The following is a 14,957-nucleotide window of genomic DNA, read 5'->3' as shown; positions in this document are numbered from 1 at the left end:
GGGGAGGGGCTAGGGCAGTGACACGTTCCCCAGGATCGCTTCGCTAAGGGGGGGGTGAGGAGGTGCTTTGCACTCATGTTATGTAGGCAGGGCTGCTGCAGGAGGTGCAGGGAGCCCTGCACTGCCTTACACAGTGCTCTGCGAGGCTTGGAATGGTTGCTGAAAGTGGGCGCAAAGCACCTCCTGCAAAACAGAAGTACTTTGCTCCCACTTTTAGTGAACATTCTAAGCCTTGGGGAGCACTGTGCAGGGCTGCGCAGGGCTCCCTGCGCCTCCTGCAGCCTGCTGCAGCCCTGCCTTCTTGAAGTAAGTGCAAAGCACCCCCTCTCGCTCCCCTTAGCGACATGATCCTGGGGATTGCTTCGCTGCCTCCTTCCCCTTCCCCCGCCCCTTAAAGGGTCCCCTTAAAGGCCCCTTAAAGGCTATAGAACTGGTGGGTCAAGGTCCACCAGTTTGAGAACCACTGGCTTTAAAAGATGTATGTTAGATACCGTATTTCAAATGTGAGTTGTTTGACGTAATTAGTGAGAATGGACAAGTGAAAACATTCACTTGTCCATTCACACTAATCATATGTGAACAACTCTCATGTGTCATAGACACGCAAAATTCACAAAGTTGGACAGTTGATCAGCACTGCCATAGTAGTGCCTTTTTTTGCTATATCCCTTACCTTGGAGACCTATCTGCTCCTAGGCTTCATATGCTAATTTTAATTCCTGAACTGTTACAGTGATTATGATGCTAGATGCTATCCATGAAATGAAGCAAGAACGCTTATAGCAGATAGGTTTAGGAACTCTCAGACCACAGCCAGAATTTTACTCTGGTTTTATTCTATTGTCAAGTTTCCCCCCCTTACTTTAAGGCAGCTGGGCACATTTGTTTTCTTCAACTATGCGAAGAAACAAAATTGCTTTCTTCATGTGTGTTGTGTAACCCACAATCTGTAATTGTAATTTGAGACCTCTTTTGTGTGTCTATGACCATATATTGCCAAACAGATTATCCTGAGCTGCCTGTGCCCTTGCAAATAGGTATATGACAAGGACAGAGCCCTGAAATTTTATTGAAAACACTACTTCAAACAGTTGCATCACAAAGCTTATCCATTTATCACAACACTTTGTTTTATCTGCTCCCTATGTATTGAAGGGGACTTACTTCTATTATGCGAAATGGAGGATGATTGTTGGAATTTCTGCTGGAGAAAGTGCCAAGGTGTGAATAGGTTTTTTGTTATCAACACCTTGGGGAAAAAATGAAGCTCCTGCCAACCCTGCTGAAATTGCCAAGGATCTTGTTAGCTGACTGTCGTATCAGGGCATTCAGCAGTCAGAACCCTGCACATCACCTCCTTCTCCACTGATACTCTGCTTCCCCTACAAACCTAACCTAGTAGATGTTGCATTCAGTGTCAGCTGGCCCCACATATCAGTTCTGGCACATCCAGGCCAATAAGGCCTTGACCTCCAAGCTGGCCCATTAGTCTGAGCAGCTTATTACTATGAGTAGTAGCAAAAGCAGACCCTTTCTGCCTCATCTAATTGTCATTTCTGGAACTGTTGACTATGCCTCTTGCTGCTTGGATCCTGATCTGGGTCAGAAGCTTAAAACTTTGTCCCCCCTCATGTGGGAACTGCACAAACTCAAGACACCTGAAAGTTGTGTTGAGCCATGGTTAAACCATGGTTCTGCATAGTGCCTGATCTGGGTCCATACTGACAAGTTTGTGTTCTGAATTTCTTCTTCCTTATTAACATCTTGTTTCCCAAACCAATTCGCAAGCAGACTTCTGGGCCTAAAGTTTTGTGTCAAGTCCTTAATTCTTCATCAAGAGCTAGTACTTTTTTATGCTGTTTTGTCAGTTAACTAGCACATTGCAAACAGGCTATAGATGTTTGGTTTGAGGGAACCAAATTAAACTGCAGCTCCTTAGTTGTGAAATACTTGGGATTTTTTTTCTGGAAAGTTGGTCTGAAATCTGCACGTTGACAGTTTAGGCGTCAAAGGGAAATAAGTATTCCTGAATCCTTTTTCAGAACAGTTATGAATTTTTGTGCAGTGGGACCATCTTACAGCATAAAATCTTGGGTAGGTTTTTTAGGGCTTGTATACTCTTCCTTGGAGAGAGAGAGTGTTCCAAGGTGAATGCCTTCTTCCTGTGAATTGCTCAGTACTAAGTTGCTCTGGAAGCTTCTAGTGAAAGTTAGAATAGGAAATTTTTTTTAAATAAAGAAACTGAAAGATCTCTTTAAGAAAAGGAATTGTCCACCTGTTTTTTTCCTAAACTGTAGTTTTAAGCTCCTTGACTTAATTTTAAAAATGGCTTACAGCTTTACAGCATTGATTGTAATATGTGAAAATTAAGTAGTTATCACTAAATTTACAGTTAATTGCATTGACTTAATGTTTTACAGAACTTGACAGAGGACGCTGGTCAAGACGATCGCCAAACAGGTTGGAGATCTTAAATGTAAAATATATTGTAGTGTTTAAGGATACAAAGTGTGGGAAAATTAATTAAAACTGTTAACTGCTGGCCATTAGAAGTCAGTACAGGTGTGCACAGCTTAACAACCTTCCACTTAATGATGGGCCGGGTGGGTAGTAGGAGGGGGAAAGCTTGGAGGAAGGAAACTAAGAGATTAATGGACTGACTGAACCGGTTGATGGACAGATGGGTAAATGGACTTCTGAGAATTACTGGAACAAACTACTGGAGATTGGTGTGTGGCTGCTACTCCCAAGACCTGCTGAGGAACAAGTTATTGCTGTGGTGGCTGGAGAAGCTGCTGGCAGGAGAGAGAAGGAAGAAGGATCTCTGCAGGTTGAACAGGTATATTATTTCATCGCAGGGCTTGCCAGAGGAGCGAGCCTTTGGTGCGAGCCAAAGTGCAAGGGCCAAAGGGCTCTTTGCCCATGACTCATAGCCCAGTGGCTTGTGCCACCATTCCCAGCCACGAACAAGGCTCCCAAGATGGTCAGCAGCTGTCACCTGAGTTCCCCTCATGATTTCGCATCCAAGGCTCTGGAGGAAGATGGCTGCTAGCTAACATTTCCACAATAGAAAAGTGTCTTAATTCTCCCCCAGTTTACAATTGTTAGGACGTGAGTCTCCACAATTTTTTACATCCTTTCTTGACAAGGATTCCTTATTAAGGCTCTGCTGTTTTTATTGACCTTCAAGTCCTACAGACTGAGGATTGCATCGAATTACTTTGCAACCTCAGGCGGAACATAATGGGGAAGAAGAAGAAGAAGAGAACTAGAGCTTCCCCTGGCCAGGACTCTCCAAATAAAGCATCTAAACAGCTTTGTCTGGATGACTTTGTTTCTTGGCATGAGTCAATGACTGCAACTACTAATTTTACCTCATCAAATATTTTTACTGTGCTGGAGTCAGAGCCACTTACAGCGGCTGATGAGGAGAATGCTGTCTCACAGGAAAACTCTTCCTTCTCCTCCCCAAATAGCCAGTGGCTGGATAAGGGACAGAGCACAGCTACCTCACCTTTTTCCTCTGTCCAAAAGAGGAAAACAGCTGCTAAAGATGAACTTTCCAAGCCCTGTGAAGTGAAGGAGGGTTTGTTGTTGTTTGATGACTCTCTGTTGGCTTTGATGGGGCAGCATTGTACCTTGACTGGAAGGACACTTTTGGCTGTTCTCAGGGAAATAAAAAATGTGACAACACAAGTTCATGCCCTGCAGGAAGGCTTTAACAAGTGCCTTGTGGAGTTGCAGCAATTGCAAGACCAGCTGCGTGCGAGAAACGGGAGGGAATCGCCTAGACTGGAGCATAGATCCGCTAAGTTTACAGCTTTGGAACGCGGGGGAGGGGAAACAATAACTACTCACCGCCTATTAACTAAGCAAGTAATCTTGGAGATACAGTGCAGTTTCTGGAATTCTAATTGATGGTCCACCAGACGACAAGTTTTGGACTCCTAAGCCAGGCTGCTGAGGCTGGAATTTAATCAAATTGATTTGGGATCTATTGAAAAACTATCAGGACCTCCCTCTAAAACCAGGCTGTTGATGGAATTTACACCTGCAACTATCCCCTTGATGCTCATTAGAATGAGGAACTTTTTGAGCACATTTGATATAGTGGCTAAGAGAGTTTTTATGAACACAGGCCGGACATCACCTTTATCTGGAAATGGGAAATTAACATCCCCACCTGTTACAGTAAGGATACCAAGGCTAGTACATGCTAGCATCCAACCAAGAACTCATGCAACTGATAAACTTTTGGAGAAATGTAATACTAATTCTCAGGAAGAGCAGCTGACACGATCTATCTCTGAGAGCCCAATTAAAGCAGCCAATGACGAGCTGGAGGAAATAACTCGCCATCTATAGAGATCCCTTGCTAAACTTAAGACTGGTGCTGAATCTTTGAAAAGGGTTCTGTCAGTGGAGGTGGCAGAGGAGACATCGCCCGCTGCAGCCCATGCTACCCCACCTGAAAAGGCAGTTGTGCCTCCATCCCTCACCTGGCCCTTCAGTAAACAAGAGAACAAAAGACACAAAACCAGTGTGAGAATGCCTCCTGCTAACGATCTGCTGATAAGAGTTCCTTCTGTAGAGATGGTAGAGCTAGAGGAGACTGTGGCAGATGTAGCTCATGGAGTCCATCTCGAAAAGACTGTTATGCCACTTCCCTTCACTCCATCCTTGATTAGACAAAGGGACTACAGACAAAATAGTAGTGAGGGAATGCCTCCAACCGAGGGACCAGCTTCCAAGGGCACTATTGAAGCCTTTTTGCTAAGTCTCAACCCTGAGGAGGAGGACATAATTAATGGAGCGGTGTTGGCTACAAAGCAACTTCCTTACCTGGAACAACAGAGGGTCATTAATGTCTTTGAGAAGGTAAGAGAAGAATTACTCAGGGATTCTGAAGAGAGGAGGCTGGAAGAAGGACAGTTCAAAGAAACCACCTGTTCTCAGGAGCGTCTACCTGGTCCAACCATCCATGATGGATTCTCCAGTCCTTATGAATCCATCTCAATCAAACAGGCACAATGTGAAGGAAGCTCCTGACCTTCATCATCTCCCCCACCTTACAACTGTTGCTATGTTAGAAGAAGATCCTATGGCAACTACTGCAGAGACATGTAATCTTAAAGCAGATCTTTCTGAGTATTCCCACCCACTTCGTGATGTTTATCAGAATTCTCTGCATCTAGAAACAGAAACCCTTCTCCCAGATTCCGGCCTAAATGATTCCATTAGCCCTGCTACCTATACTATTGCATGCCACCAGCAAGTCCCTGGCTTTTTGTCAGGGTTAGCTCCAACTTCCCCACAGACTCCCAGACATTCAGTTCCCTCACAATCTGATGTTCTTGAGATGTCCCTAACAATTGGTCCCGACCTTTTAGATTACAGGGATTGATCGACAGAACCGCCTACTCCAACAGATACCAATTTGGCTAGATTTCTTCTTTGGAATGTGGCGGGCTGGGCTTCTAAGCTCAAGGCCCCTGATTTTATACCTTCTCTTAAAAAATATATAATTTGTCTCCAAGAAACTTGGACAGTCCGTCCCATTACTCTAGAAGGGTATAATGTTATCTCCTTACCAGCAACTAAGTCTCAAGCCAAAGGCCATCCTTCAGGCGGTCTGGCAATCCCGTCTTTATCGCATTTCCCAATTGATTTTATTTTTATGTCTGATTGTTGCTGTAAGAAACTGGTTATCAAACTGTCATCGTTGCCCTGGGACGTTTTGATAGTCAATATTTATATTCCACCATCACAAACCAAAGCCTCTCGGAAGCACCAATGGAAATATTTCAATCAGATTATGAGAGATCTTGAACACAGATTTGTGGGAGCCAAAATTCTTATTTTGGGGGACCTGAATGCGAGAACCGGTCCAGATCATGTAATCTTTTCACATATTTGCAACTCCATGGATAACTTAGATCTTCGCTATTACTGTCTGTTTGAACGCAAATCAAAGGACCAAGTGATCAATGAGACTGGTATTTACTTAGCTAAATTCAGCCTACGCTGGAGTCTGATATGGCTCAATGGCTTATTAGATATGGGTGATGAAGGAGATTTCACCTTTATCTCTAGACATGGTAATAGTGTAATTGATTATATTTTGATTCCTGCCTCCATGTTGTCTTCTGTGAGAGAATTTGAAGTGGGAGAACCTTTGCTTAGCGGTCACCTCCCCCTTAGCTGTGTTTTGCTGCTCACAATGACCTTTTCTTCTCCTTCTCCTCAAGATATGCCTTCCTTTTTTAGTGTATCTCACCCCAAAATTCTCTGGGATGAAACATCTTTAAGAATTTTTAAAAATTTACAATTTTCTGACTTGGTAGTTACAGCCAAATCTACTTTTATATGGTCAAAGACCCCTTCTGATTTCACTGCCAAGTTTGAAGCCTTTTTAGAATTATTTATCCCTGCCTTAAAACTATCCCCGCCTCAGAACTTGGGCCCTAAAAAGAGTGGGGCAAATGTAGTCTCATGTGATCCCTTTTTAGAGACCAAATTAGAACTTAGAAAGCTTTTCAGAACTTTCAAAGGATCGGGGGCTTCAGTTCTAGTTCCACGCTATTTTGAACTGAGAAGTCAACTTAGAGAGGCTATTGAATTTGCGCATCAACAATCCTCTCTTGCAAGGTGGAATTTACTCCATAGAGCTGTTTTGTCTAAGAATTCTGAACAATTTTGGCATTATTACTTCAGGTTTCTTCCATAATTATGTTTCCCCAGTCTCTCCAATCTCATCATTTATTTGGGAAAATTATATTAAATCAACTTTTTATGATGATTGTAAAGTCACTTCTGTACCACTGGCTTCATTCTCTGAAGTACATAATTGGCCTCCTGTATCTGAGTCTGAAGTAAAGCAACTTCTTCTTTTGAAACCTGGGAAGGTTGTGGGCCTGGATGTTGTTCCCCTTGTTATATTCAAAGTTGACCCAGATTGGTGGGCACCACTATTGACAGACCTGTTCACAGTTGTAAATAATACTGGTATTATGCCCAACTCATGGACCCAATCAATCATTTTGCCCATTTATAAAAAAGGGGATAGAAAGCACCCAGGGAGCTATCGCCCCATCTCTTTGCTATCCTCTCTGGGCAAGATTTACACAAAATACCTTTTGGACAGGCTCACCAAGTGGCTGAAAGAAAATAATATTATTGGCCCAGAACAAACAGGCTTCTTACCTGGTAAACCTATTTTGGAAAACTGTTTAGCCCTATCCCATTTAGTCACTAAGTATGCCAAATCTAAAAATTTCCATCTTTATGCTGCCTTCCTGGATTTAAAAGGCGCATTTGACACGGTTGACAGGGAGCTACTTCGGCTAAAACTGTACAGTTTAGGTCTGGACAAGAGACTCCTTCTCTTAATCAGGAAGCCCTACTCGGAGACTAGCTACTGTGTTAAATTGACACCATGTGGGAAACTTTCGGCCCCCATTGCTACTAATTTAGGAGTCAAACAAGGATGTGTCTTAGCCCCTATGCTGTTTAACATATTCATTAATGATCTGGCTCCTCATTTGTCCTTAGTTGATGCCCATCCTCCTAAATTAGGTAATTTACCGTTCCCACTTCTGTTGTATGCAGATGATATGCTGCTATTGTCCCGTATGAAAATTGGCTTGAAGTGTTTAATCAACTCATGTGTTAAATACCTAACTTCCAATAAGTTGCAATTAAACTTTGAGAAGTCTAAAATAGTTGTTTTTGGTTCCCAATGGAAACCTACCTCTTGGTCCTTTGGTGGGAAGGTAATTGAACAGGTTAAAGTTTTCAAGTACCTGGGAATTCTGTTTCATCATATGCATACTTGGTCACCCCATCGCCAGGCTACTATTAACTCAAGCAGTTTATTAGTTCAAGCTACTTTGTGGTTTTTTTTACACCTGGGGCAATTCTTATATCCCAGCAGCAGTGCAGATCTTTAAGTCCAAGGTTCTGGCACAATTGCTGTTTGGTACTCCTATCTGGATTTCAGTCATTTCCACTCTAGTAGAGCGTGTTCAATCCAGATTCCTCTATAAGATCTTTGCGATACCTCACTGTGTCCCTTACGCAGCATTGTGCCTCGAAGCTGGTCTGCATAAAATTGAAACGCTGGCCTGGCTGAGATTCTTGAGATTTTGGCTAAGGGTCGGTTTTGAGGCAAATCAGAACATCATGCTCTCCAATATTCTTGCTGATGTTTCTTTTTCCCCTGGTCTAACCTTATTTCACAAAAGACTCCAGCTCCTAGGTTTATCAACTGATCTGATAGGAGGATTACCCATTTCTGCGGCTTACAATCTTACTTGGACCCGACTATTCGATGTAGAGAAACAGGATTTGCAAGCTGCAGCCTATAAGTCTTGTTTGCCTCTATAGGTCTTTCATGGCCCTCTGATTTGGGTTCAAGCTATCTATCGTTCATGTGTTCACCTCAGATTCATAGAGCCTTTACACTGGGTAGGTTTAATATCTTACCTACAAATGTACTAAGAGCAAGATTTAATAGACCACTGGAAAGTCCCCAGTCATGTTCTTGCGACCTGACCTCAAGAGTCCTTGACCCATGTACTTTTCTATTGTACCCACTATAATGATTTATGCCATTGATTTCTATATCCATTCCTGGAAAACTTTCATGGTTCAGTTACAGACTTGGTCTGGTACTTGTTGGACAGGAGAAATGAGTGCCGCTCATCAAATGTAGCAAAATATATTTTTAAGGCACTGTCAAGGCGTAAATTCCTCTATATTTCTTTGCCTGATCAATGATTGGTGGCTACCCTGAATGTTTTAATTTTGTTTTCTTGTTGGATTGTTTATGCCAATAAAGGTGGAATGAATGAATTAATTAATTAATGACGGACCACATATATGATTGTGGTCAAAGCACAACAATGAGGCAACCAGATCTCCCATAGCCTGCAGCAGAGTGTCTGTTTACACAACAACGAGGCTCTTAATGCAAAGAAGAGGTAGTCTATCTCCAGTAACCTGTGCAGCCAGCTAGTTTCTGACAGGGAGTGTCTGTTTACACAACTAAGGCACTGGGCTGAATGTTTGCTTAACAACTCAATCGCATAACAGGGATCAGAGAACATATCCCCATCGTTAAGTGGTGCACACCTGTACTAAGGAGGACAGTGGGTTATCTTTCCTAAGAATTATCATAATGAAGAGCAAAATGACCGTGTATGTTTTATAATAAATACTGGTATTGCAATTGCTGTTTGGAAGGCAGAATAAAGGATTAAAACCCATAATGTGTTGCCTTTAGCTGGTGATTTACTCATCTGAACAGTATTAGGATTTGTTTGGTTCATTCCCTGAAACAAAACCTTAATTTGCAATGAAATCACAAGCATCTTTGATTTACAGTCTTTGCCTTTATATAGGCAGTTAGGGCATTACCATCATACATGTGGTCAGTCCTTAAGCAGTATGTCGCTAAGCATTGCATGCCTGTACTAACATCAATGGAGACAAATGTATTATGAGCTTATGTTAGGTATTCCCTGAAACAAAACCTTAATTTGCAATGAAATCACAAGCATCTTTGATTTACAGTCTTTTCCTTTATATAGGCAGTTAGGGCATTACCATCATACATGTGGTCAGTCCTTAAGCAGTATGTCGCTAAGCATTGCATGCCTGTACTAACATCAATGGAGACAAATGTATTATGAGCTTATGTTAGGCATATGAAGCTGCCCTATAGTAAGTCAGACTATTTGTTTATTTAGCCCAGTAGCAATTGGAAGTGGCTTTCCCAGGTCTCGGGCAGAGATCTTCTCCAGCCTTACTACTTTAGATTTTTTTTAGAAATGCCAAACATCAAACCCAGGATCTTCTACAAGAGAAGAACTTGCTATGTCACTAAGCTATGATTCTTCAGTTGGTTTGCTTAATATATTTTAAATTCTAAGATAAAAAACCTTCACCTGAATTGATTTCACCTGAATGTCTCTGTAGTCTTGTATAATGTGCTTACTTCCAACTTAAGATCTACGTACTCATGTTTTTCCTTGGTCTCTCAACCCCACCATTCTTCCTGTGCAAGTGGGGATGATAACGATGACCCAACACCAAAGATACAGTGACAGTGGTCACCTACCTATACACTGACACTTGCTTTTCCTATAGGCTTTCATTTGGAGTATTAGTGACTGGCTGTATATGGGAGGAACAAGGTTTGTAGGCACAGGATATAAGATGGGGATCAACTGGGTTTTGGACTTATCTGTATCTTCATGAGGTGAGGAACAACTTAGCAAGAAAAAAGTGAGTAAGCCCTGCATTTATAGATAAACTTGCATAGAATTGGGCTTTATAAGAAACTGTTTGTAAAATGGGTTCACAGTCAGATTAGAGCAAGCCTGATGTTCTAATAGTGCCTAAATAGCTACTGATTTTGCTGTTGGCTGAACAAGCTCAAATTTGTCTCTGCATCTGAAGATAAGCTGCAGTCAAAGATATGACAAATCATATTCAGTTTATAAGAAAGAGAAAAAGTACATTAATGGAAAAGCACTGAAGCATTCATATAACTGTATAAGTAAGCTTGCAGATTTTTGTGAGGGAGAAATCACAAAATCTTATAATTTTGCACTCGCCCAACAGTTTCAAAAGGTACAAAAATGGTATGATATGGGGCTAAAGATGCCTGTTTTAAAATGTGAGAAGCAGCCAGTATATTGCCTCTTTTGAGGAAAAAAATATACCCATAAATGCAGCTTGCAGTCTGGTTAAAAATTTGCAGTTTTTAGAACTGGTTATGTTTGCTCTGGTGGGTGATCTTCCCTGAGTAGAAACCATTCCCTATACAAACAGGAGGAAGGGGCTCTGCAAACAACCGGAACAAGGAACTGAATCTGTGTAAAAGAGGTATTGCTCTCCAATCCTTGCTTAGGCAGGATAAGCAATAGTGGTAGCAAACTCTTTTTAGAAGCATGGGGCAAGGTGAGGAGGGGAGGGTGCTTCAAGAGGGATGTCCAGCTGCTTTTGCTTGCACTAGCTGATGGGGAAGGGAGACAGTACAGGTGAGGCAGGATGAGATTACATGCGTTCTGTCATCAAGAATGAATTGGCTCATAGAGAGTAAATATCTTAAAGACTGTTTTAAAGGCCTAGGAAAGATGGCAGTTATTGAATTCAGTTTCTCTACGTCGAGCTTGACATTCTAGTTTATCACACTGCATATAGAAGGCTTGTGGAGCTTGAATGGTGGCTATTAAGGGTACAGTACTATTAAAGTTTAGCATTTGTCTGATCCATGTACTGTTCTAAATTGCTCCATAGGAAGTCTCAGGTCTTGCAGTTCATCGGACTGCTTTAACAAAGTGATGCCACCCAGAAAAAAGAGGCGACCTGCAGCTGGAGATGACCTATCAGCTAAAAAAAGTAGACATGATGGGTATGTTATCTGCTTTGTTCATTTTGTATCTTTCAGTGGACATTTAATTGGTGTGCTCTCAATTATATCATATATATGAATATGTGCATATATGTTAAAGTTTGTCCAATTGCTAAGATTATGAGAGACTATTAAAATTTAATACAAAAGATACTCGTGTGGGTATAATACAATACATTTAAATTGGCCAGTGTTAGACTCTTGTGCTTTAGTATCTAAAAAACAAGTCCACAAACACTCTTCAGCATTTGTCTTGGAACAATTAATCTGTCAGCAGGATAACAGAACAATGAAATTAATATTGAAATGTCAAGTATAATAATCTATTTATAACTTGGTTTGATAGTTTGACTTGAATTAGACTTGCATCTCAGTAACTTTGCATAGGAGTACAGTCTTGGGGCACAATTCAGCACAGAATTAGGTGTGTTTAAACCTTTTAATTTTAGTAATTGTGTTTAAGCTCATCTCTGGTTTGCTTTGGAACCTTGGTGTACTCTAACTGGTAGTCTTAACATGAGATGTGCTAATATAAGCCGCTTTATACTTGCTAAATGGTGAGTCTTCCCATTCTCAAGCGTTGCTGCCATTCAAATATTTGTTACAACTTTAAAAATAGGTTTTGTATTACTGAGGGAAATAGGTTGGGTTACTGTACTGCTTGCCTTTCTCTTCTCTCACTTCCCTTTAGCTATGGCCCTGATAACTTTGCAGTGTGAATGCAGTTCAAATAAATGCTGTTATGTTCTGATAGTATGAACAATTATGGCTTTAGATTTTGATATAGAAAATGGTGAGTTAATAGGATGGTCTACTGTGCAACTTTTAGATAGCTGTCACCTTTCTCTCCTTTTCATGTAATGGCCTGAAAACGGGTGTATGTATGTTAGGAGTAAAAACCAATGTAAAATGCTTGGCAGTAAAAATCAACATTATTTATATATCTTTTATTTAGAAATCAATGACATTATATTCTTGACTTTTTCATCATTAGAATGTATAGAAAATTTGATTCTGCTCGAATAAAGACAGAAGATGACATGTTCTCAAGCAAGAGGTGCTTAGAATGGTTCTATGAATATGCAGGTAAGTCAATGGGTATACAATGCATGTTGCCAGTTTTCCAGTTAAGCCATTACTGCCCAATATTACTGCTCAAAAAAGACATGGTGGAAATGGAAAAGGTGCAAAAGAGAGCGACTAAGATGATTACGGGGCTGGGGCACCTTCCTTATGAGGAAAGGCTATGGCGTTTGGGCCTCTTCAGCCTAGAAAAGAGACGCCTGAGGGGGGACATGATTGAGACATACAAAATTATGCAGGGGATGGACAGAGTGGATAGGGAGATGCTCTTTACACTCTCACATAATACCAGAACCAGGGGACATCCACTAAAATTGAGTGTTGGGCGGGTTAGGACAGACAAAAGAAAATATTTCTTTACTCAGCGTGTGGTCGGTCTGTGGAACTCCTTGCCACAGGATGTGGTGATGGCGTCTAGCCTAGACGCCTTTAAAAGGGGATTGGACAAGTTTCTGGAGGAAAAATCCATTATGGGGTACAAGCCATGATGTGTATGCGCAACCTCCTGATTTTAGAAATGGGTTATGTCAGAATGCCAGATGCAAGGGAGGGCACCAGGATGAGGTCTCTTGTTATCTGGTGTGCTCCCTGGGGCATTTGGTGGGCCGCTGTGAGATACAGGAAGCTGGACTAGATGGGCCTATGGCCTGATCCAGTGGGGCTGTTCTTATGTTCTTATGTTCATGCAACAGGAATCAAATGTGCACACATGTGGGCTGGGCAAAAATAGTTAATAAAAATTCAAGAAAAAATATTGATATCGGTTTTAGTTTGAATATAAAGATCAACAACAAAGTATAAAGATTATTTAATTCTTCAACTTAAACAGGAAAGCAATGTTTAAGCAATGTATCCACCTGAAAGAATAAGACATGAATAAATACCAATTTCAGAGCTGACACAACTTGAATCTTGGCTTTAAATTGCAGATTAAAATTGCACTTTATGTGAATTAATGAAAATTCTGCTATAGCAAACACAGTATAAAATTCTGCCATTCTAAGTCATGTTTAAGTAGCTGAAAGTTTAACTTTTGGATAGAAGTTTCTCTTGTTTGGTGCAGTGTATGTAAATCAGCAACCATGAAATAAATACAGCTTGCTTATGTCTAGAACCACGCTTTTTTAAGAGGCAGTTCCAAATGAGATTAAGAATGTTTATTAAAGTTCCCCAACTTAGAAATCTCTTCTTTTGAACTTGCCATGTATGAAGGCTGTATGTAGGTGTATATAATTAGACACCTATAGGTAGAGAAGGGGTGGGAAACACATGTTTGAGCCTTGTGCCTGCTATATATCTTCAGGGCTTAGAGCAATGTTTGAACAATCCCTTATTTTGGAATACTGTAAATACATAGTTGTAACTTTTCAAGTGAAAATAACACAGTTTTGTTTGGTTGTAGGGACAGATGATATTGTGGGTCCTGAAGGAATGGAGAAATTCTGTGAGGATATAGGAGTTGAACCAGAAAATGTATGTTCAGGCTTGCTATGGGTACCAAGTACTTACTCATTTTCTCATAATGAAAAATGGGAATATGTGGTCTTGTTGATGTGTATTTATTCACTCACTTGTCTATATCCTTGTCTATTCCAAAAGTTGTGAGTAGTGTACACGATCTAGGTGCTTATGTATATGATTTTTCATTTTTGTTGGGGGAATTGGCTAGGAAGACAGAGGACAAATCTTTCTGAGCCTCTAAGGCAGCATTCCTGTACACCAGTGTTTCTCATACTGTGGGTTGGGACCTACTAGGTGGGTCGCGAGACAATTTCAGGTGTGTCCCTATTCATTTCAATATTTTATTTTTAATACGTATATTAGACTTGATGCTACCATGATATGTGACTCATTTGGGGAAATGTTATAGACCTGTACTTTTAACAAACTACTATGTATATTCTTTTAACAATGATAGTAAAGGAAACTTACTCCTGGGTAAGTGTGGGTAGGATTGTAGCCTAGGATAATAAAAAATTTTCCTGCTTGAATATTTCACTTCTGGTCATGACATCACTTCCGGTGGGTTCCAACAGATACTCGTTATGTCCTGGTGCTAAATGTGTGAGAACCACTTCTGTACACGCTTTCCTGAGAGTAAGCCCCATTAAACACAGGGGCTTACTTGTGAGTACACATGCCTAGGAGTGTGCTGCAAGAGTATTCAACTTGGTGCCAATTAAAGGAATATAAACTTGTGGCCCAGCACAGTTGTCTTCAACCTTTTTCATGTCATGACCCTCAAAAATAAAGTATGAGACTGGGGACCAACTGTTGATCCCATCCGCCTCTCCTGGGATCCATCTGCCTACCTCCATTGCTGCCTGTCCCTGCCCACCCTGTTTCTCTGATCTCTTGTGTCTTCACAACAAGCCTGTGAGGTAGCAGCCTAAGCAGAGCTGGCCTTAGGAGCTGCAGGGGAAGACAGCAAGAAGACAGATGTAGGTTTATATCA

At 41.1% G+C, this 14,957-nt stretch overlaps 1 protein-coding gene across 4 annotated transcripts in view; it reads left to right on the top strand.

The window, feature by feature from the left end:
- Positions 1 to 14,957, top strand: part of DCUN1D4 (defective in cullin neddylation 1 domain containing 4) — a 33,564-nt gene that overhangs the window by 10,369 nt on the left and 8,238 nt on the right. For 3 of the 4 annotated variants that reach the window (XM_066632661.1, XM_066632660.1, XM_066632659.1), the window contains 4 exons: positions 2,421 to 2,460; positions 11,305 to 11,419; positions 12,414 to 12,505; positions 13,905 to 13,975. In XM_066632661.1, coding sequence (XP_066488758.1) covers positions 2,421 to 2,460; positions 11,305 to 11,419; positions 12,414 to 12,505; positions 13,905 to 13,975 — 318 coding nt within the window. The remainder of the gene's footprint in view (positions 1 to 2,420; positions 2,461 to 11,304; positions 11,420 to 12,413; positions 12,506 to 13,904; positions 13,976 to 14,957) is intronic. The other variant, XM_066632662.1, reaches the window with a different exon arrangement.

The sequence above is a fragment of the Tiliqua scincoides genome, chromosome 6, assembly GCF_035046505.1.
Source record: "Tiliqua scincoides isolate rTilSci1 chromosome 6, rTilSci1.hap2, whole genome shotgun sequence".
NCBI classification, from domain to species: Eukaryota; Metazoa; Chordata; class Lepidosauria; order Squamata; family Scincidae; genus Tiliqua; species Tiliqua scincoides.
The sequence above is the reverse complement of the archived record's forward strand: the minus strand, read 5'-3'. Positions and strand labels throughout refer to the sequence as shown.